The sequence below is a fragment of the Mauremys reevesii genome, linkage group 10 (genome assembly GCF_016161935.1).
Source record: "Mauremys reevesii isolate NIE-2019 linkage group 10, ASM1616193v1, whole genome shotgun sequence".
In the NCBI taxonomy this organism is placed as follows: domain Eukaryota; kingdom Metazoa; phylum Chordata; order Testudines; family Geoemydidae; genus Mauremys; species Mauremys reevesii.
Window position 1 is genome coordinate 79,759,532 of NC_052632.1, and position 22,296 is coordinate 79,781,827.

General features: G+C 42.6%; 1 protein-coding gene across 1 annotated transcript; it reads left to right on the top strand.

Moving 5' to 3' along the window:
- Positions 1-1,153: 1,153 nt before the first annotated feature.
- TEKT4 (tektin 4) lies at positions 1,154-18,197 on the top strand. The gene is made up of 6 exons (XM_039493242.1): positions 1,154-2,077; positions 9,739-9,809; positions 12,945-13,088; positions 13,930-14,152; positions 15,882-16,036; positions 17,836-18,197. Exons 1-6 carry the CDS (start codon positions 1,544-1,546, stop codon positions 18,050-18,052), a joined length of 1,344 nt encoding a protein of 447 aa, XP_039349176.1. The 5' UTR covers positions 1,154-1,543; the 3' UTR covers positions 18,053-18,197.
- The last annotated feature ends 4,099 nt before the right edge of the window (positions 18,198-22,296 follow it).

A 22,296-nucleotide genomic window follows, 5' to 3' on the forward strand; every position in this document is an offset into this window, starting at 1 on the left:
ATCACAACGCTATTGAAGATCAGGGGAGTCTTGTTTCATGGCAATGCAAGGGCAATAGCACCCTCTGTTGCCAGATGAATTATCACCTTCTCTTTTAGGCTGATCTCATTGAATTTCTTCCCAAAATTACAAACAGAATATGAAATATTCATCACCTTCTGGTCATTTCTTTTAACTCTGTGAAGATTTGTATTTAATTTATGTGCCTGGTAATAACCCAGATATTAAAATTTTATTTTAAATTTTATGCTGCTGTAATTCTCAAAATGAAAATTAAACAGGTGCTACAGCTGTAGACATAATTCACAAGTGCTTGATTGGTAAAGGGTGTTGGGTTCTGCGGATGGTCTTTTTATTTTCTTTAAAGCAGATCAGTGAGAAATCAAACCTTGGGCTTTGTTGTAGGTTATCCAACATTATACCATAGCTATGTTAGCATAAGCATAAGCATATTTCTACACTGCTGCATTCTACTGGATGGAATCAAAACTGCTCAGCTATGGGCTGGTCTACACTAGAAAGTTACGTCGACCTAAATTCACACCTCTGGGAGACAGTTAAGCTCCAATGTAGACAGTGCCAGGCTGACGGAAGAATTATTCTGTTGACCTGGCTACTGCATCTTGGAGACGTGGATTTACTACAGCGATTTACTTCTGTCGCTGTTGTAGGTGTCTACACTATAGCGGCACAGCGGTACTGTTTCTAGCGTGGACACAGCCTATGTCTCCTGGGCTCTGCACTGCCAGCAGCTCACAGCACTGGGCTGTTCTTTCACCAAGAAGTTCCCAGCGTTCAGTACAGTGTCAACCCTGGAACGCAGCATTTGCAGCGGGTCTCCGAAAGCTCTGCGGGATGCATCTGCTTCCAGGAAGCAAACAAAGAGATGGCCACGGCTGATGGGCAGTACGTCCAATGCTGCAGCTGTCTTGCCGCCCACGGTGAGGGCATGGATGACCTCATGTGAGGTCACAGAGTAAATGCTACAGGGCCCAGGCCCTGTGTGACTCCGAGGAGGGGAAGAGAGACTCTGCCAAAGGCTCCTGCGCCCCCTGCCAGCCGGCTGTACCCACGAGGGTCAGCCCTTCCACACCAAGCAAGGCACACTCTGCTCCCCCACAAACCAGGTGCTCTGGCCCTTTAAGAGCAGGAGTACAATTCCCCCTCCCACTCTCATGGAACGTTCCCTCAGGCACTGCAACGCCATTGGTTGGCACCGTCACTCCAGGCAACCGGGGGTCGGGCACGCTCCCCGTCGCCTGGCTCGAGTTTCCCTACAGCGTAGAACGTTGCCTAGGCGCATCTGCTCTCCCATTGGCTGCCACCGTCGCCCGGGCAACGACGGGCGCGGCCGGGACGCTAACCCGTCATTGTCTCGGGTTTCCCTGCCGAAGGCTTCCACCCGCTCCCTCATTGGCTGGCCGCCGTCGCCGGGGCAACGGGAGGACGCTGAGCGAGGCGCCGTGGGAAGGCCCCGCGGCGAGCCGCGGCCTTTCCTGACCGCGGTGCCCGGGGCCGGGCCGCTGTGCGGCGGGGAGCGAGCATGGCTCAGAGCGGGGTGCTGCTGACCAGGGAGCCGGCGCCGCAGGCGGTGCCGGTGTCCGAGCTGCCCATGAAGGTGTACGAGGCGGCGCTGAACACGGGGCCGGACTCCTCGTGCGGCCTGGCCACGGCCGGCTTCCGCGCCGCCAAGTACCTGACCGAGGAGTGGCACCAGCACAACTACGCCCAGTACCACCAGGCCTTCGCCGACCGCGACGGCTCCGAGCGCTGCCGCCACGAGTCCCAGAGCCTGGCCGCCTACGCCGCCGCCCTGGCCCAGCGCACCCAGGAGGACTCCACCGCCAAGCTGGGCCAGCGCCTCCAGGACACGCACTTCTGGAAGGCCGAGCTCCAGCGGGAGATCGAGGACCTGACGGCCGAGACCGACCTGCTGGCGGCCCAGAAAGTGCGGCTGGAGCGGGCGCTGGACGCCACCGAGGTGCCCTACACCATCGCCACCGACAACCTGCAGTGCCGCGAGAGGAGGCAGCCGGCGGACCTGGTTCGGGACCAGGTGGAGACGGAGCTGCTGAAGGTGAGCGGGGATGGGGCCGGTCATGAGGCCTTCACAGCCTGTGGAGACATGTCCCAGCAGAACACAGACCTGGCTCTACTTCCTGGCCTTGCGCCCGGTCATATTCAGAAGGGTTTGGTTCTAACGGCTTGGGCAGGACAAAGGGAGACCCAAGATCCTTGCCTGCTACCTCTCCCCCTTGAGCCTGGTCTTGATATTGAATCCCGCCCCTGTTGCTGCCAGCTCCACCTGGCAGGAGGGTTACTCAAGCAAGATCAGAAGGGAGGCCTCTGAGGTCGACATGGAGCATCACATGCTGGCATGAGACATCCATGGGCTGGCCGCCATATAAGGTGACAGTTATGCGCCACCCTAGTTTCTTGGCTAGTTGCCAGTTGCAACCCTTGGGTGGGCAATGTCCAGCCACCCTTCTCCTAACTGTACTCCTGGAGATGGGATTGTTTTTGTCCTGCTGAGGGAAAGAAAGAGAGAGGTGGTGTTTCAACACAAAGCAGGATCTTTATCATAGTGCAAGATGGATACGGTGTTGAGATTACAGGGTGACAGCGTAGGCAGGCAGGCAGAGGGCATATACAGATGGTACTTTTCTGACAAACTGAGTTTAGCAAACATGAACTAAACTGTTTCAGAATATGTTCCCCAAAGAGAGCCTCCTGCCTCCAGCAGAAACTTTAGCACCTTCGTTGGAGATGCTGGGATTTTCAATGCAATATTGTGTGCAAAATTCACTGGGCCAAATTCTGCTCTCATAGCTGTACAATTCCATGAATAATTGTGGTTGTACGGGTGTAACTGAGGACAGATTCTGGACCCATTTTACATTCTGGAATTCTCTTTATTCTTGCATCTAAGGAATCAGTTAATACCTACAAAATATATTTTGAAGGTGCCAAAACTGATTCAGGATGAGTTATTGATCAGATTAAATGGCAATATTAGTACTTAGAAAAAACAGAGCTGGACTTCATAGTGGATGGAAAGCAATTAGGATATGATAGGAGTTCTTTAATTGGGATCATGCAGATGTTGTAACCAGTGTTCATGGGAATATTCTAGTTGATAGTAAAAATATGAGATTACTATTAGATACCATAAAAGATAATGCAGTGGCCTGTCCTTCTGCTGCATAAACATTAACATGATTAAACCCAGAAATTCTCCTAACAAGCTGTTGATGCTTTATGGAGAACTTTGTCAAACATACATTTACAAAAATATTTGTCTGGCATAGCTTATTTCCTGTATTTCTCACCTGTTACTCACTATTATGAAGGATACTTAGTTCCTTTCTAAGGAGTCCATCTGCTCCTGCTGCTAGTTCTTCACTTGAAATTGTACTTCTCTTTCTGACAACAAAGCACCAACAGCCAACTGGAGATGTCATAAAGAAAGAATGATGTGATTTCAGATGAGGCATAAGCACCAGAAGCAGATGAACTCTTGAGAAGCTAAGATTCTGTTACCATGCCAATGACCTTTGCAATGAGGAACGAGGGAAAGGAATGAATAATATGAGAATCATAACAACAGTGCAAGAGTTAAGTGAAATGCATGAATTTTGCAGCAGAGATGTTTGCAAATAGAATGATTTGAAATGAATTCTTTGTGACTTTCCCAGCTTTTTATGCTAAATGCCCCACTCTCATTCCACAAAATCAATCTCTATCTTGTATGTCTTGCTGTTTCCAATCATAGAATAGTAATACTTGTCACTCGGCCATGAGTTCTGACTGCTCATTGCACAGATTTCAAAGTTAATGGTTTGATTCGCTGGTGTGTTTATTACCATTTGCATATTGATTTGGAGGAGTTATGCAGTTTTATTAAAAATTTGTTCCAAATCCTGTTCACCTGTCCAACCACCTTCCACTCTAACCCCTCCCTCAAGCAATGGAGGATCAGAGCTGCTCACTCTCGGTTTGTCATTTCCTCCTTCGGAACTGGGACAGGGACAGTGGTCCATTGTTCCTCTCCCAAGTGAAAACTCAAAGGTAAGGAAACCGTATTCCAAAGACGCTATCTGGTCAGCTGTATGGAGAGTCTGACATACATTCCCTTAGGCAGAGGTTTTTTTGATCACATGGGGAAATTGAATTCCAGGGCGTCTGGCCAATTGATTCAGTCCTTCTTCACTGATTTTATGCCCTCCTTCCCCACTAGTAGGCTTGGCACACTCCAGCCTTATTTCTATTGGTACCCCCAATATGGCAGTGCACTAATCTCCATAGAATCATAGACTTGTTGGGTTGCAAGGAACCACAGGAGGCCATGCTGAGGCAGGAAGGTCTATTTAGCTCGCCCCTGGCAGGTGTTTGTCTAACCCGTTCCAGTCCTTAAATCCTAAGATTTAGAAAGTTTTTCCTAATATCTAACCTAAATCTCCCTTTCTGCAAACTAAGCTGATTGCTTCTTCTCCTACCAGGTGTGCTTGGCAAGGAGCCCTGTTCATTCCCCCTGGGAAATCTGTCATTTGTGGGGATGGATGTATCAAGTAGAGTGGTTACTCCCTGGCCCCCAAATCCACACAGCTGTAGCTATGTGGGGGTGAGGTGGAAACAGGGAGAGCAGGTTACTGCTCCCTTTTCCTGTCATTTTGGGGCCTTTTCACTGATATATGGGATCCTTTGCTCTCCTCTGCTCAGCAGTGGAAAGCATTTCTCAGTTCTTGAAGAGTCCCTGAAAGATAGGCACCTTCTCAGCAGCGCTTGGGCACATGGAAGTTAGGAGCCTAAATACCTTTGATGATCTGGGCAATGGTGTTTATAGAGACAGCACCAACAGACATGGAAGCTGGGGAAACCCTTTGTATGGAAGGGTGATTTCCTTTTCCTTCCAGCAGAAGTCACTTTAGCAGATGACCACAGTAAGAAACCAGGGGTAGATTTCCCTCTACTTTTGTCATATAAAGGGTTTCAGCCTCTCTCTCCTAGTGGTATTAGAGGGAGGAGTCATATCAAGATCACATAGGGTGATATGTAATACTGCCAGTTTCACTACTGCCATAATGGGGGATGAATATGTTTCAGTGAAAGCTCTTCAGGTGAGTAATATAAATTAGCTGTGAAGTACTTAGGTGACTTTTACTTAGAAAGGGATGAATCAACTTAGATGACATATTGAAGTGATGTATTTTAAGGGCAGTTCCGGTTAGGAAAGGGAGGTTGGAGGAAGGAGCAGAATGGTCTTTCCTGATGAATAAAGATGATCATTTTTATTTCTTCCAACATCAGACTACTGCACGTGAAATGTCTGAACTCCGGAAAAACTAAACATGCATCTAACTCTGAGTGATGTATTTTACTATCATAGCACATCTCATCATCTACTCTAAATCTCCTCTGCATCATTGTAATGCCAGGTTAATAACTTTTGTGTGCCTGCATCTAATATTATATTATAAGTACTAGCATGGGCTTGTCACATGGTGGTATAAGTCATGTGCCAGATGTGTATATTCTGCATGTCAAATTGTATTTCTACACATGCAGTCTCCAGATTGATTAATTGATTAATTAATGCTACTCTGGTTTATGCAGGAAACTCTGCTTATACCTCCCTGGTTTAAGAAACTCACAAACATTTGCTTTTAAAAATTCCCATTATTTTCTCCAAGTGATATTAATGAGATACACATAATTATGCATTGTGATGGATTTATCACTAGAGTCATTCTACTTAGGAAAACACCATCTATAACACCATAAAACTAAAAACTGTAATAAAATTAATTACCTACTAAATTTTAAACTGTGAAATGTTCATTTTGTTTTTAATTGACAATCATTTTATGATGGCCATGAAGATTATTATTATTAACTATGGAAAAGAAAAGTGAAAATTAACCAAGATCTCTTTAGATTTCATAACAGTTCATTTTAATAGATGAGATGACCAGATATACTTGAGAACATTAAAGATTGGAATGAGAACATATCGTCCATCAAGACCTATACTTACAACTCTGAGAAATACAAATCTACATTAATGTCATCGTCTGAACCACAAAAGTCCTGCTAGTGACTAAAATCCTTTAATATCCCCTTCCTCTCATAATATATGCAGGGCCTTCAAGTTGATTAATACTACAGTTCCATGCACACTCGAAATAAAGGTAATATAGACTCATAGAATCATAGGGATGTCGGGCTGGAAGGGATCTTGAGTGGTCATCAAGTCTAGCCCCCTGTGCTGAGGCTGGAGCAAGTAAACCTAGACCATCCCTGGCAAGTGTTTGGAGATTTTTAAGAACCAGTTGGACAATGATGGGATTCCACAACCTTGGAAGCCTATTCCACAGCTTAACTACCCCTATAGTTATAACAACCCTTATCATATTTGAAGACTATTGAGTCCTCCCTCAATCTTCTTTTTGCCAGACTAAACATGTCCATTTTTTTTAACCTGTCCTCATAGATCAGGTTCGCTAAACCATGTTTCATTTTTGTTGCTCTCCTCTGGACTGTCTCCAATTTGTCTACATCTTTCCTAACCTGTGGTGCCTATGCTTGGACACAGTACTCCAGGTGAGGCCTCCCCAGTGTCAAGTAGAGCGGGACAATTACCTCCTGGGTCTTACATATGACACTCCTGTTAATACATCCCAAAAAGATATTAGCCTTTTTTTGTAACTGCATCACATTGTTGACTCTTATTCAATTTGTAATCTACTGTGACTCCTTTCCTGCAGTACTACCACCTAGCCAATTATTCCCTGTTTTGTAGCTGTGCATTTGATTTTTCCTTCCTCATATACATTCTATAAATATATTCTACCACTTGTTAAACCACAAACCTCTCCCCATGGGGAGTCAGAGTGATGGCAGGATTTGGTCCTAATTAGCTGTGCTTCCAGACTCTGACTCCCTTTATCATGGATACTCATGGAAGCAGTGAAATTTCAAACAGCAACAGGCTGTGTTCCCCTGCAGGCCCGGGGAGCCAACTCCTCTGACCCGTTCCAGCTGGCCCCCTCCAAATCTGCAGCCTTGAACTCTGTGGAGCCACATGGAGGAGCTTCTGCAGGTTTGGGGTTGGGGAAAGAGGGCACATGCTGCAGAGGCAAAACTTCCCCTTTTTTTAAGCACCACTCGGGTTGTCAACTTTCTAATCACAGAAAACCACCAAACACCCCTCGCCCCGTCCCTTCCCCGAGGCCTCGCCCCCACCTCAATACATGTCCCCTCCCTCGGTGGCGCGCTCACTCTCACCCTCACTCATTGTCACTGGGCTGGGGCAGGAGGTTGGGGTGTGGGAAGGGGTGAGTGTTCTAACTGGGGGTGTGGGATCCTAACCCTATCCCGAACCAGACACCTGGTCACCCGAAGCTCCACACCGGCTCCATTTCCTATACAGATATGAAGGGGAGCATTCTGCATTGGCGAGCATGAATCCTACATAGCTCAATCATATTTATCCCTCTGTCTCTTATTTGGTAAGCTGTCTTCAGTGCTGAGCCTGTGAAGATTTACACAAGTGCATAACTTTAGGCACTGAGTAGGCCCACTGAACTTAGTGGGTTAAAGATAAGCACATGCATACATTTTGGAGGATTGGGGCCTTAATCAGGAATATTTAGCATCCAATCCCACAGCTTTTATTCAGGCAAAACTCCCACTGGCAGAAAACTGGGGGGCCTTTAGGTGTCTTTTGCTAGTTTGAACACACTCGACGTTTTTATTTGCACACACTGTTTCAGGGTAAGAGGGAAGCTCATCTACTTTAAGGTTTGGCGTTAAATCGGGAACACTAAACCTTCCCAAAGAGCTAAAAGGCCTGGTTACTGAAGTGGTTTCTGGCTGTATGTTTCATAAGGTTGCTCTGCCAGTTTATGCAGCTTAAGAATTAGCATGGAGTTTATTTTAAATGTCATGAAAAATCATATGGCAGATCAGCATCCAGAAGTGGTTGTTATTTAAACCTGTGTGTCTGGAGCACATTAGGTTTATCTACTTCCCACTAGCATTATGGCTGCCACTGATTATGGGTATCGCTTCTGCATTTCGTAAGTATTCTGTGTAAGTGCACATCTCCCCCAGCGGAAATGCAGTTAGTTTTATTGTAGGTCATTCAACAAGAGTCTCCTTTATTTTAGTACTGCATCTCTTTTCCCATGTAAGAGACCTATTAATTGGTAATGGAAGGCTTTTCGTATTCAAAGCTGTGCAATTAAATTGAACATTGATCATAGGTAATACTATTTATTGCCTCTTTATTTATACTGGGAATACACAATACAACATGAACTCAATTATCTTTAATGGCATTTCAAATATTGGGTCTTGCTAAATCTTTTAAAATATTTGTAACAAAATAGTGCTAACAATTTAACCCTCGTAACATTTCCTTCCTTGGTATTCCTGATTGCAAGGGCATTTTATTAAAGAGACACTGTCAACTTTTTAAAACAGGTTTCGTTTGAACTGTGCATCTCAGAATCTTAAAAATACCATTTTCACCCTGATCAGACTTGTCCTTTTTTCCATTTAAAATAAATTGTTCTTTATTATTTTCCTCCTTTGTTTCTTATGGAGAATAAACTGATATGTCAGTGGCTTGTATGCATCCTTATTTGTCTAAAACATTGTAATATAAGCAGCTGGTGCAAGCCCAGTTCTAAGAATAGGGTTTGTTAGTAAATACATTCTCTCTCTGCTGGCCAGATGACAGTCATTGGAGTAGAATAGCAACATTAATGAGGAGTTTTTCATGTCCTCTAGCTCTTTTTAATGTCTAGGCCACAAATAATAAGTGGAGGAAATAAGGTAGGAAATGTGGTATCTTTTATTGGACCAGCTAATAAATAACAGTGTACAAACTTCCAGGTCAGAAAGGTCACTTCATTAGGTATCGGTAGTTCAGGAACAAAGCAAACTTCTTACAATCTAAGGTGCTTCCTTGTTCAGTAAAGGATATTTTAAAATACAGACTTTTAGTTTCCTATCCAAATAAATGTAACGATGAAATTAGCATGATAAGTCCATTCAACCTGGGGCTTTAGACATCTGTCCCATTATCAAGGAGGTGGGTCAACTCTTCAGGGCATAAACTAATCACCTCTTGGCTTTAAGAGACAATTGTTCCTCCATCTACAACATTGTTGAACTGACTAGATGCATTATGAGATTTTTCCATATTCCTTGGTGTTGTCCATTACCAGATGCAGGATTCTGGACTAAGTTGGTCTGATCCGATATGACAAGGCTTTGAAATTCAATAGATTATTTTTCAATGGGTGCCTTAAAGCCATTTAAACATACAATAATTTTGTAAAAGGTCTAGCACCAATATCTATATAGCAACTTGTACAGCTGCAAACCTTGTATTAAATATGATAAAACATATTCCTTCCTCTTAATATACATGCAGTATTAAAACAACAAAGTCTAAAGAATGGAAATGCTTAAAGTATTAGTTCAACTTTAGACAAGTGTCACAAACCTGTAATTTATTGAGTGAATTCAGTGTTGATTGATCTACCTTATATTTGAATCATATCTAACTCTGCAGAAGATCTTGAAAAAGTCTTTACAATAATGAAAAATAGTGTCACAAAGAGAATGGATAATTAGTGGACAATTTAGCAACGCACCAGTAGCGGTTGAAAGCAAAGGTCTCTGAAAATGGAATGTACTGAATATCATAATTTTTATATTTTTATCTAGGAAGTTGAACTTATCAGAAATGTACAAGAACTTCTGAAAAGAACTTTGATGCAAGCTGTTAACCAGATGCAGTAAGATACTTTTCACTGTTCCCAAGTTCTTAATGATTTATAGGACCAAATTCATTCCTGGCATCTATGGACACAACCGTCAGTAGGTGAAATTCACAAGGCCTATGCACTACCTACCATTCTATTTAAGCCCTCAAAATAGATACAATTACCTATATGGAAAGGCAGCATTGGAAACAAGCCAGGTGGTGTAAGAGAAGTGCCACGTCTTTTTGTAATGATAGTTTCCATTATTCTATAACATTAGGTCAAATTTTTCATCTTGCTTTCAAATATATCTGTCTAGTTCTGTGATGGCTCAAAATTGCATTTAGATAGAAGTACAGTAAAAATATTTTATTCTGTTGAAGTCACTGCTCTATTGCATTGGGACTAGTACAGCTATTTTAAAATCTCTTTTTAAACAATTTGTTAAAAAAAAAGTACCTTTTTTCCCCTGGAGCTGTTGCCATCAGATGTCAGTATGAACTAAAAAAACTGACAGTATCCTTGCTAGTATGGAAGTGTGTTGCTCTTGAAAAGTAGTGTTTACTTTTATGTTACAATATACCAGTCTGGAAATAAGATGTTTACTAAATTCTAACGTATTTCAAGGTGAGACAATTAATAATGCACATTACATTTAAAAATCTTCTATTCTTATCAGCCAGCATTTGTCATATTTTGTTAGATATAAAGCAGAATATTGTTTTTAATAAAGAATGCTTATACAATCACTCAACAATTTCAAATAGTTTAATCACCTCTGTGACGGGTTACCCCCCACTCCGAGGTGCCACCTGATATACTGGGGTACCACTGATCCCGCCTATTTCACCAGCCTGGGCTCCCTTACGCTGCCCTGCTGAGCCAGGCTCTCAAGCCTCCTCCAGCACACACAGGTAGGGACACACTCAGCTGCAGAATGACATGGACACTGAAATCAGCTCTGCATGGGAAAACTCAGCTAGGAAATTGCCCAGGACTCACATGCACACCCCCTCTGGGGTGAAAACCCAAAATTGTATCATCTTGCGCTGCACAGAGAAATGTACAGCGTAAGCTTATTGAAATTCGCCTCCTCCCTCAGTGTGGAGGAAGATAGGCACAGCTCCCCCCCCCCCAAGTAATGAATTCCACGAACTGGGTTCAGAGAAAACAAAAACAAGTTTATTAACTACACAAGATAGATTTTAAGTGTTTATAAGGGATGGCAAACAGATCAAAGCAGATTACTGAGCAAATAAAACAAACACGCAATCTAAGCTTAATACACTAAAGAAACTGGTTACAAGTAGTAATTTCTCACCCTAAATGTTGTTTTAGGCATTTCTTTCACAGGCCAGACACCTTTTCCAGCTTGGGCTCAGCTCTGCCCCCGCTTTTGTCTTTCTTAGGCCTTGTCTACACTGCCACTTTACAGCGCTGCAACTTTCTTGCTCAGGGGTGTGAAAAACACCCCCCTGAGCACTGCCAAGTTTCAGTGCTGTAAAGTGGCAGTGTAGACAGTGAACCAGCACTGGGAGCCACGCTCCCAGTGCTAGTAGCCACGCCCCTCATGGAGGTGGGTTTTTTACAGAGCTGGGAGAGCTCTCTCTCAGCGCTGGTGCCACGACTACACAGCCACGTTAAAGCGCTTCTGCTAGTGAAGACATACCCTTAGATGTTTCCAGCTGTCATCCTGGGCGGGGATTCAGTGAAGAAAGAACCCTGATTAACTCACTTCCCTGCCTTAAATAGGATTTACATATGGCGGGAATCTTTTGTCTTTCAGTGTGATTCCCACCCCCTCAGTGGAAAAATACTGGTATTCTGTGTTGGAGTCCAGTACCAGGTGACATGATCACATGACCCTGCAGTGTCAAAGCAGTCATGAGTCAAAGGCCATTTGTAGCATCACAAGAAGCTTCTCCAGAAGGTGGGAGATTAGCATCTTCAAAGACCTAGTGTTCTCCCTAATGGTTCATTGACTTGTCCCCCACTAACCAGGCAGGCTGATTGCATTTTGTCTGGTGGGCATTCCCCAGGTGCAAACACTTCTGTAGTTAAGATGTATAGTCAATATTCAGAGGGGTAGCCGTGTTAGTCTGGATCTGTAAAAGCAACAAAGAATCCTGTGGCACCTTATAGACTAACAGACGTTCTGCAGCATGAGCTTTCGTGGGTGAATACCCACTTCTTCAGATGCAAAGCAACTTGCATCTGAAGAAGTGGGTATTCACCCACGAAAGCTCATGCTGCAGAACATCTGTTAGTCTATAAGGTGCCACAGGATTCTTTGTTGCTTTTAGTCAATATTCCTAACTTTAGATGCAAAAATGATGCATGCATACAAATAGGATAATCATATGCCTTTCCAATGATACCTTAACATGCCTTATCTTGCACAAAACATATCATAGTTATACTATAATCCTATTATAACAATATTTCTATGAAGAATATGAGCTGTTGCATCAAAACCTCCATCAAAGCACAATACAGGATCTATTGAGTGCAGACTTTACTTTGCATTAGTAATTGTTTTAAGATTGTCTTGGCGTAGTATTACATAGGTTAACATTTGTAGACTTTTTGATTCCTTAGTTCATACTGACATCTGGTGGTAACAGGCGAGAGAAAAATGGTACTTTTTATAGCTAACTGGTGCTAAAGATCTTTACATTAATTGTGGTAGGCTGGAGAGATTTAATTTAGAATAAAGCAACAGCTTTAATGTTTAATGTCATTATTACTGTGTTTTCTGAGGATCAAATCATGCTGTCTCCCTGATAAAAACTTTGGGTGAGTGGGAAAGAGGCCTAAGAAAACCACGTGGGTCACATTATGGAGTTCCCATATGGGCCTCCTTCCCACCAGGATTACTCTGTGAACCCCAGATCCAGCTCCTCACCTTACCATGAGAGCTCCAGCTATTGCAGTTAGTACAGACGAGAGTTTTGGGGTGTTTGTGGAAGTGGGTAGTGTGGTGCTGCTGTGCAAGGTTGGGGAAATAGATTTTGGGCTGGAATTTTCAAAGGCTCCGTGGAGGGTTACCTACCCAGCTTTCTTTGAAAGTCCTAGGCTCTGTCCTCCGGACTCATACATTTTCATGATGTTTTTGCAAGGTCATATTATTTTTCCAGTACTGATTTGTGGCAATCTTCACCTTTTTAGATTAAATCGAGATCACAAGCAGATTTGTGAAATGGATTGGTCTGATAAGGTGGAAACGTACAACATTGATGACAAATGTGGAAGATACAATAATCAGAGCACCAACATCCAGTTCCATCCCAGCTCATCAAAGTTTGAGGAAAGGTGAGAACTACTTGTTATTAACCTATACAAGGAAAGCCATTGAGATGTAAAGTATCCTCTGTATCAGCTAAAACCACACCATTTCTGTATATACATTTATTGTATGCCAAACAAATACATATTATGTCTGCAAAATATCAATTCTTAGTAATAATTTGTTATAAACATTGGGGGGGGGTTTCATTCAAAACCCATTGAAGTCAATGCAAAGGCTCAATTAGATTGAATTACAGAAGGCCCTGGGTTATTTGTTGAAAGAAAAGTTGCACCCCTATTATATAGAACAGAATTTTATTGCTTAACTATTATAAATGTTGTCGCTTTTTTCCCCTCCAACCACTATTCCTGCAATGTAGTTTACAGAATGTTATATAGTTCCTTCTGATGCTCAACAGATGGCAAAGTATTACCACAGAATCATATTTCAATCTGCTTTGTAAATAAAGTAGTCATGGATTGTAAAGCTTAATTGGCTAGAAATCCTAGTGCTTATGTATCTCTGTCTTAACAATGTTTGCCACTTTCAGTATAGTTATGATTTATGAGTGATTCTTATTTTTTGTTTTGCCTTTATTCCTATTTGCTAAAGGTGATACACTATATAGAATCTCAAAAGTTCTATCTCTCCCTGCTTCAGAAGTGAGAGGACAGGTGAGAGTACTCCCACCTGCTGTTCCCTCATGTTTTATTTATAGTAATACTAAAGCATGCATGCCGTAGCAGGAAAGTCTATGGGATGATAAAACCCAAGGAAATGGAACAGTTCTGCTTTGGCTTCTCTTTTCCAAAGCAACTTGAACAAAGTTCTTCATGAGAGTGATTTCTGCCCTATCCCTTACAGTGCCTCAACGCCTGAAACCTGGGCAAAATTCAGCCATGACAACATCTATAGGGCAGAGCGAGAGCGACTGGCTTCCATCAACCTCCGTTCATTGATTGACAATATCCTTCATGACACAGCTGAGGATCTGCGCTTGCAGTGCGCTGCCGTTGATGAGGCTTTTGCTAAGCGCTGCGAAGAGATGGACGATGCAAAACACAAACTGGAACATCATTTGAAAAAAGTAAGGATGCCCCTGAGTTTATTGGCTAAGCTGCTTCCATTAGTTTTCACACATATTGAGAACATCACAGTAGAATGATCAAGAAAGAAGAGTTGCTTAGTCCATTTAGAGTATAGAATAGTATTTTGTGTCAGTTTAGTATCTGATAGGGTTTCCAGTTGTGACCCTGATTCAGCAGAGCACCTAAGCACATGCTTATATTTAAGTGTGTGCTTAAATTCCCTTATTGTCACTGCTTCACTAAATCACAATGGACTTAAAATGCATGCTCAAAGTTAAGCACATGCTTAAGTGCTTTGCTGAATCAGGGCCTAACTCCTGCCCCGGCAAGGAGATGAACTTCATGATCTAATAGGTGTTTCCCACCTGTCTAGCTGTAAAGTACTAGGTCAATATTCATCTCAGGTGTATCCCCACTAAAGTCAGTGGAATTAACCCGGGGTGGATTTTCCCCACTGTATCCATCTGCGAACAGTACACACTGTGTACCTTGCTGTACATGCAGTAACATATACACATACAACATAGACTCCTATTTAAAAGCTATTAATAGGGTGAGATGTTTCAAGATGTTGTTGGAGACAAAGTAAAAAGCTTTGGATCCCATTGAAGGGCAGCTCTGAGCTAGCAGAGGACGGGCAGGGGCGGCGGGGGAAAGAAATGGTAACATTTTTATGAACATGTCACTCCTAAGTAGAAGCATCCACAGTAGTGTGCATTATGGTACCTTTTCCATAACTTGTCTAATACACTAGTCAGAATATTTTTACTGTGACTGTACCTCTTCAAGGGATGATTACAGTAGTCAGTATCACATACATTACTGCCAGTAACCACGACTTGCTTCCCAAGAATATTTTTATTATTACACTCTTAAAAAGGGAGCATTTAGCATGGTACCCTCTGCATTCTAAATGTATTACCTACTGTGAGTAAGGACAGTCCCCTTGGTATGGTACTTGTTTTTTAAGGACATCCGCTGTAATACTACTGAAGTTCTATGGGCATTAGTGTCAATTTCCATTTTGTTTTTTCTCCTTAAAGTCCAACTAAGGGGCAGGTGCAACATACTGACATTCAGCAACTCATGATTGAATAATTCTGTGAAAATGTGTAATACCCTGTAAAAAAGAAAATCCGAAATAGGCCTTGATTCTACTCTCTTTTCCACTGATTTAATTCTGGAGTAACTCCATCAAAGTCAGTGGAGTTCACTGGTTTTTAAGGAGATGAGACTCAGTATTTCTCACGTTTTCGTAGTGATTCCAGCTTCACTAATGCCAGGAAGCTGTGAACATAAGCATAGGTAATCTGTCCGATCTAATTCAAAATAACCTGTCACTTTTTGAGTAATTTACATTAATTGCAGTGCCAGAAATGATTCACTGAGATGGATTGTGCCATGAACAGGTTCTGATGAGAATACAAATAGACGGTAGTATTTAATCAGCTGCAAAAATTCTTCAGCTTCTCTTTAAACTAGACATGAGATTTTCCATTCTGCTCAGTGTAGGAATAGAGATAAGGAGACAAAAGAGCTTTATACAACCTTTGCACCTCCCATATTCTGGCATCAAGGAGAGGGCTACCCAGCAAGAGCAAAACTCCTGTTGATTTCTTGGGAGCTTGAAGAGGCCCCATCATTTAATGTCTGTACACAAATAGTACCATAGAAGTTAAATTTATTGTCTTAAACTTGTCTTTTCTCATGGATATTCACTTCAAACAGACCCTTAAGGAGATTGGAGATCAAGAAAACAACATTGCTGCTCTCAAACAAGCTATTAAGGACAAAGAAGCTCCACTGAAAGTGGCTCAGACAAGGCTATATGACAGATCTTTTAGGCCCAACGTTGAGCTCTGCAGAGATCCAGCACAATTCAGGTAAACACATTAAAGAGAGAGTCCTTAAAGACCCTAATTATATCAAAGACATTTTTGAGAACTTCTCCCTGGCAGAGACATACAGTGGCAAAGAAATAAATTGCTTACTTATTCACAGTAATGTGTTATTGTGAATGGGTGTATCATTTCTTCAATGGGTTGACATAGATTCAATGGAGTTTCACCCATTGACACCAGTTCTGAAATGTCAATTATCTAATCCCCAAGTTTAACGATGTCACTGCCACTGTTGTACGGAATAGTTTTGTAGCATGTGACCATCAGCTCTTAATTACTGGGCTTGATTCCAGTACCTTTCACTGATGTAAACTGGGAGTTACATGATTGAAATCAGTGTAAAGATCTGAATCAGGTCCAACATGTTTATAAATAGAGAATCCATAAACAGATCTGTCCGCTTTCTTCTTTGAACAGTGGGGTTCTTTACGTATCCAGCTTGATCCAAAATAACCTGACAGGTTGTAGATAATTTGCAGCCAGTACGCTCTTGGCAGAGGTTCATTGTGAGGTGGATTATGCGGTGAATCAATTACACTTCAAGCACTGTGAATGTAAATGGGCTGTGCATTTCCACAAGCAGAGAAAACTCATCAGCTCCTCCAAAGAACTAGCCGATGGCATTCGATTTTCAGTAATAATCCATTTAAAAACTGGAGGGCAATAAATCCTTTCAAATTAAAGGTCGGAATGTAATTTGTTACTCTTGATCTCATTATAGTGCTTGTAATTGATTCTCCCACGTGTTTTTTTCCCCCCTGCCCTTAGGAAAATTTGTGATCAGCTTTCCCAGTTGTTTATAGCAATAATATACACTATTCAAAGCCAACATGCTGCTTCTCTCCTCTGGATAGTGATGTGATAGGTTTACTTAATTCAAATGCTTTATGCTATCTCAGGCACATTCTTTTAGGCCCTGATTTAGCAAACCATCCCTATTCAAAGCTCTTAAATATGTGCATTGTCTATAATAGGATATAAGGGCATGCTTAAGTGCTCTGCTGAATAGCGATGTGTTTAATTGTTTTGCTGAAATGGGGCCTTATATTGTTTCACATTACTCCTCTCCCCCCAATACATACCCCTTATATAGCATCCCCTTTTCCCATGAAATAAACATTGGTGGGGGACTCCTGTGAACTTTTAATGAGAGTCATGCACCTAACTGCCTTTTATGGCTTTGAAAATCTTCTCTACAATTCATTCTAAAAAGAACCTAAGGAACATGTTGTGATTTCACTTACATCAACCTACATCTGAAGTAATGCCATGGGCTTCAGTAGTTCCTCCAGTTGTACACCAGCGAACAGGGGGGAAAAATGGGCTTACATAAATGTTCAGACAGTCAAAAATCAATCAGTCATCTAAATCATCTTTAGCCCTTCAGCTGTTAACAAGGGATGCTTGCAGAATGGATTAGTGTCTAGGACAATGGATCATTCTTTCATGACTATTCCGAATGGGGAAAGGTTATCTTGGAGTTTGTTGTTTTTACAATGTAAATTTTAGGAGACCTTTATAATTACAGTCATTTTGAAATTATTCCAAACTTGATGTTTATTGGAGGAGACTGCATTCACAGCTCGGAGAGCAGCTTCATTTCATATCCTATGGCCCAAAGTCTTTAGCACCCACCTGGCCCTGCTAGCCGTTATACAGACTAACACCCAATTACTGTGCTGTTGAGTTTCAGAAGAATAAAGACTGCTAACCAGAGAGCTAACAACTCACATGCCTTAGGAGCCTTCCTCTAATTTTGATTGCTTATTTAATCTATTCAGGTTGATCAGTGAAGTTGAAGAACTGACAGAGTCCATTGAGTCTCTGAAGCAAAAACTACTGGAGGCTGAACAGTCTCTGAGGAACCTGGAAGACACGCGGATGAGTCTAGAGAAGGAGATTGCTGTGAAATCGAACAGCATCTTTATTGATAGGCAGAAGTGCATGGCCCATCGCACGCGATACCCTGTTGTCCTTAAACTAGCAGGTTACCAGTAGCAATACCCTCTGTATTAATGATGTGAAGATTGGTAGAAAATCTTAACCTAAGATATTTAATTTTATAAGTGTGTAATATTATAGTCAATAAGAAACATAATTTGCTGTTAATTTCCTTTATTTAAATAAAAATGCATAAGCAGAACATCGCAGTTGGCTGTGGTTCTTACATTTGCATTCCACCTAAAATTTGATCTTTGTTTTCTTTATGCTTGTGTAGTTCATACAGTATGTGATGTTTCAGGGCTTTTTTCCTCAGATCAAATAAATGAACATGGGGGTTTTGGAACAAAGAAAGGCTTTTCTAGCTCCATCGTTTTCAAGCAACTTTATAGTGAACAAATAAGTGTGCTTGGGAAATAGAAGAACATGCACTTCAGTAAGGAAATAGATTAAATAGATTTTAGTTTCAAGCTGCCCAAGGGCTATGAAAGTAAAATTGCAGTTTTCACAGTCAGGTGACAATCTGAATACTAACTACACAAAGCAAACCCATGATACCTGGACGTATAATCTGGTATTGAATGAAATGATTTAAAACAATCAAAACCAATTCAGTTTACTTTTAAAGAGAAGCTAAACAGCTAGTGAACAGGGAATGCTCCTTTTTCCACTGCCTTTACCACCGTTAGAGTCTACCTTTGATCTTTTGACGCTATTCCCACTGACATCAGTGGAAGTAGCGTATGTGGATAGATAGTGAAATGTAACTGATGATGGGCAGTCAAAAGACACATCAGTTCCAGCTGCATCAGTGGAACCCTGTAACATACATCATTCATCTGTCAGGTTACAGGTGCCAGTTTGCTGGATTTGTGATATACAGGATAAAAGGGGATAAATGAAATAGATGTCTGTAGTGAGCTGGCGTGGCTCCCCTCCAGCCCAGAGGAGGGAGAGCCCAGCCAGAGGCCAGAGTGGGCGGAGCTACGGAGCTCTGAGCCCACCCCTCAAGGGGTCAGGCGGCGACCCGGAACTATAAAAGCCCGCCCTCAGAGCTCAGTCAGGCGCCAGCCGCCGAAGAGAGCAGACGTCCCTCAGGGAGCTCGAGACTGGGAAGCTCCTGCAACCCAGGGCAGCTGCCCAGACTGGCCGGAGCTTCCCCGCGCCCGCTGCTACCTGGAGGAGCCGCTGGAGCTTCCCCGTGCCCGCTGCTACCCGGGGGAGCCGCCGGAGCTTCCCCGTGCCCGCTGCTACCCGGGGGAGCCGCCGGAGCTACCCTGGGCCGACTATCCTGAGGAGTTGCCGGACCTACCACCCAGCCCCGGCCACGAGGAGCCCATGCTCGTGGACCCTCCAGAGGCCGACGTCAGGACCCAGGTAGGCTCCAAGGGGGAGTACAGAAGTAGCCCGGGGGCAGCCGACCCCAGTCAGGCTGCGGCCTTACCGGAGCCTATGTCAGTGTGTTGCGGCCAGGATCCCCACTGACTGATCAGCAGAGTGATAGCCGCTGCTAGGGCCCCGGGCTGGGACGCAGTGGAGTGGGAGGGCCTGCGTCCCCCCGGCCACCCCACCCCGGGGTGGCAGACTCCCCCTCGCCCTGGCCTGAGGAGGCCACTAACTGTAACTGTTACTGTTGCTCAGCCCTGCCCCAGGGCCTGAGCTTTCTGACTCTGTGTTTGCTGCCCCGCCCTGACCTAGGGCCGAGCCTTAACTGTACTGTTGCTCAGCCCTGCCCCAGGGCCTGAGCCCCTTGCTCCACCGGGCGGGCAATTACCGCCAGGACTGCCGGGCTGTTTTCCCGGACCAACTGGAGTGGAGTGGGCCAGTGTGGTTCCCCTCATCCCCCCGGAGAGGGTCGAGCCCCGGGACCACTCGCTTACAATGGCCATTAAGGCAAATTCATTGTCTCCTACATTACATATTTTTTATTTTTAAAGGGTAGTTTAGAAACTCCTTAACTCTGCATGGTCACTCAATTAGTACCCTAAGTATGAGAGTACATTCATGTAACTGTTTTACTCTCAGACAGTTATTTGTTCATCCATCTATTATGTTGACACAGGAGGTGCATTTCAGCTTTGGTCTGTTACCATCCTGAAATAAAAGCCTACCACTGTTTCTCTGAAAAGAACTACATCAGTAAAACATATTCTGCCCGTGGCTTCGATTTCTCCAGTTGTTTTGTATTCATGAATTTTTTTTTAATAAAAACATTGTCCTTGCAGTGATATTTTTGTAGCCTGAATCACAGTCATTAGAAGTAGGTGGTATAGAGCAAAATAGGGAAAGTTTGTCTACCTTGTGTCTCTAAGCACAGGCAGCTAAAGCAATATACTAAAAAAAGAAGCACTTTGATGGTAAGCTCACGTGCTGTCACTTCTGCATTCATCAGGTTCTGAGTCCTTTCCTCTGCTTGGAGACCAAAGAGAGGTTCTGAAGCTGGATAAAGGTTGATTCAACATTAAAATTCCAGAATAGGACTTTATATCACCGTGTGATATAAGGAATACACCACCCCTGGGGTGATCTAGATTTGTGTGGTCCCAACTGATACTTTAAAGATAAGGAATAGAATCAAAATGAGCTCTAGAAGGTTTGTGTCTCTGGGACAGTTATAGATCATTTAATTTAATGGAGGACTGTGAATGACACGAATGACAGAATTAATTATTGTATTTAAAATCAAATAATTATTTAAAGCAAGCAGGCATTACAATATAACCACGTCCTCCATCTATATTCACATTCCAAAATGAAATGGTGCATCCCAGAGTGATCAATCGCTGGATGAGAAGAATGGATATATAATCCTTTCTCTAATGGCACCTTGATGGTAGATGAGCAGTGCAACTCTAAAATTAGCCTGCTACCATAATCAGTTGGAATAACACCCCTTAATTAATTAGCATTAAACCTACCTTTTACCATATCTATATTTCCGCTACCGTAGTTAAATATTTTTTACTATCTCATTGGCTGTTTAATAATACACATCATCTAAAATAAAGCTGCGTGACTATCATTCCAATAACTATCCATACAGATAGCATTCTGTCAAAATATTCACATTTTGTCTAAGAAAAGTGTTAAAACCACAAATGTGTTTACAACTTGACCTGGGGTTATGTTCTAACTCATCTCTAGCTTGCCTCAGAATTGCTTCCCTTCACTCAAATTTTACTAGTCCCTATTATTATCAAGCCTAAGTGTAGGAAGGTTTAAATCTGGAGTTAATGATGCAGCAGGACTTTAAATTAATGCAGACTGGGCCAGCGTGTATGTAGAGGTTGCAGCAGGGTCATAACAGCATAAGGATTTTTAAAATAATTATACAATGCAAGAGTTTTAAACTGTCCTATTTGGATCTGAAAGCACAGACTTAACATTGCATTGCTATTGTTTTTTCATTAAATGGCGACACAGATGAAATATATAGTTTTCTTGTCTGAAACAGAATGCGGAATATAAGTATCTTTATGCCCCATGGTGGATGTAGATGGAGGTTTCATTTGCTAAAGCCTTATGGTTTCATTTACCTTGTGTGAACCAATTATTCAACTTTTACTTCAAACTCAGCAAGGCAATCTTATTCCAGTAAATGGAACACATCGGTAACAGTCTCATCACTGTCTTATTCACATGCTAATGGTTGAATAGATGCAAGTGCTAGGAGCATGAACCATGTATACAGTAGCTCCAGTTTCCCTAATTACTGATTTTCTTTTTACATACTAATCGGAGCCATTGCTCCAGGAGTGTAAATGCAGTTTTACATTTTCCCCAGCATTCCTATGCAGTCCAAAAAAAAGTTTGCATAAACTACCAAAGTAAGGCAGGGAACATATTACCAGAGTCATTATAACACCAATAATGATTGTTATCCATAGGTGAATCTTAGAACCACCACATAATAAATTTCAGCTTCGCACCTTTCACAGGTCACAAATAACCCCCTAATAACAGCACTGGGCCTGATTTTTAAATGTGGATGTGGCTCTGAGGGTATTGTCTTCTGTCCATTCTAAGTGCTTTTAAAAATACAACTAGGTGTCTATCTGCATCGTTAGGTGCTTAAATACCTTTTAAAATTGGGCCCATTGTAATTAGTAATCCCTGATCCTGCCTACACCATGATTATCCAAGATTACAATATGTGGTTCCAACTGTGTTTTAAACTACAGCATTAAAGATGTGATCTGAAGGCTGGAAGATATTTCACTTAATCTTTGTGGTACAGTTCCAGGTGATTTGCAGTATAATGACCAAGTAGCCTCCACAGAGCGAGCAAGTATTTATGTGAT

What these genes read in the sequence shown, in the direction of transcription:
- TEKT4 (XM_039493242.1), top strand. Translation starts at nt 1,544, where the DNA reads ATGGCTCAGAGCGGGGTGCTGCTGACCAGGGAGCCGGCGCCGCAGGCG. An exon ending in TGGAGACGGAGCTGCTGAAG is followed by an intron (nt 2,078 to 9,738) that starts GTGAGCGGGGAT and finishes ATTTTTATCTAG; the next exon opens with GAAGTTGAACTTATCAGAAA. An exon ending in AGAGATCCAGCACAATTCAG is followed by an intron (nt 16,037 to 17,835) that starts GTAAACACATTA and finishes TAATCTATTCAG; the next exon opens with GTTGATCAGTGAAGTTGAAG.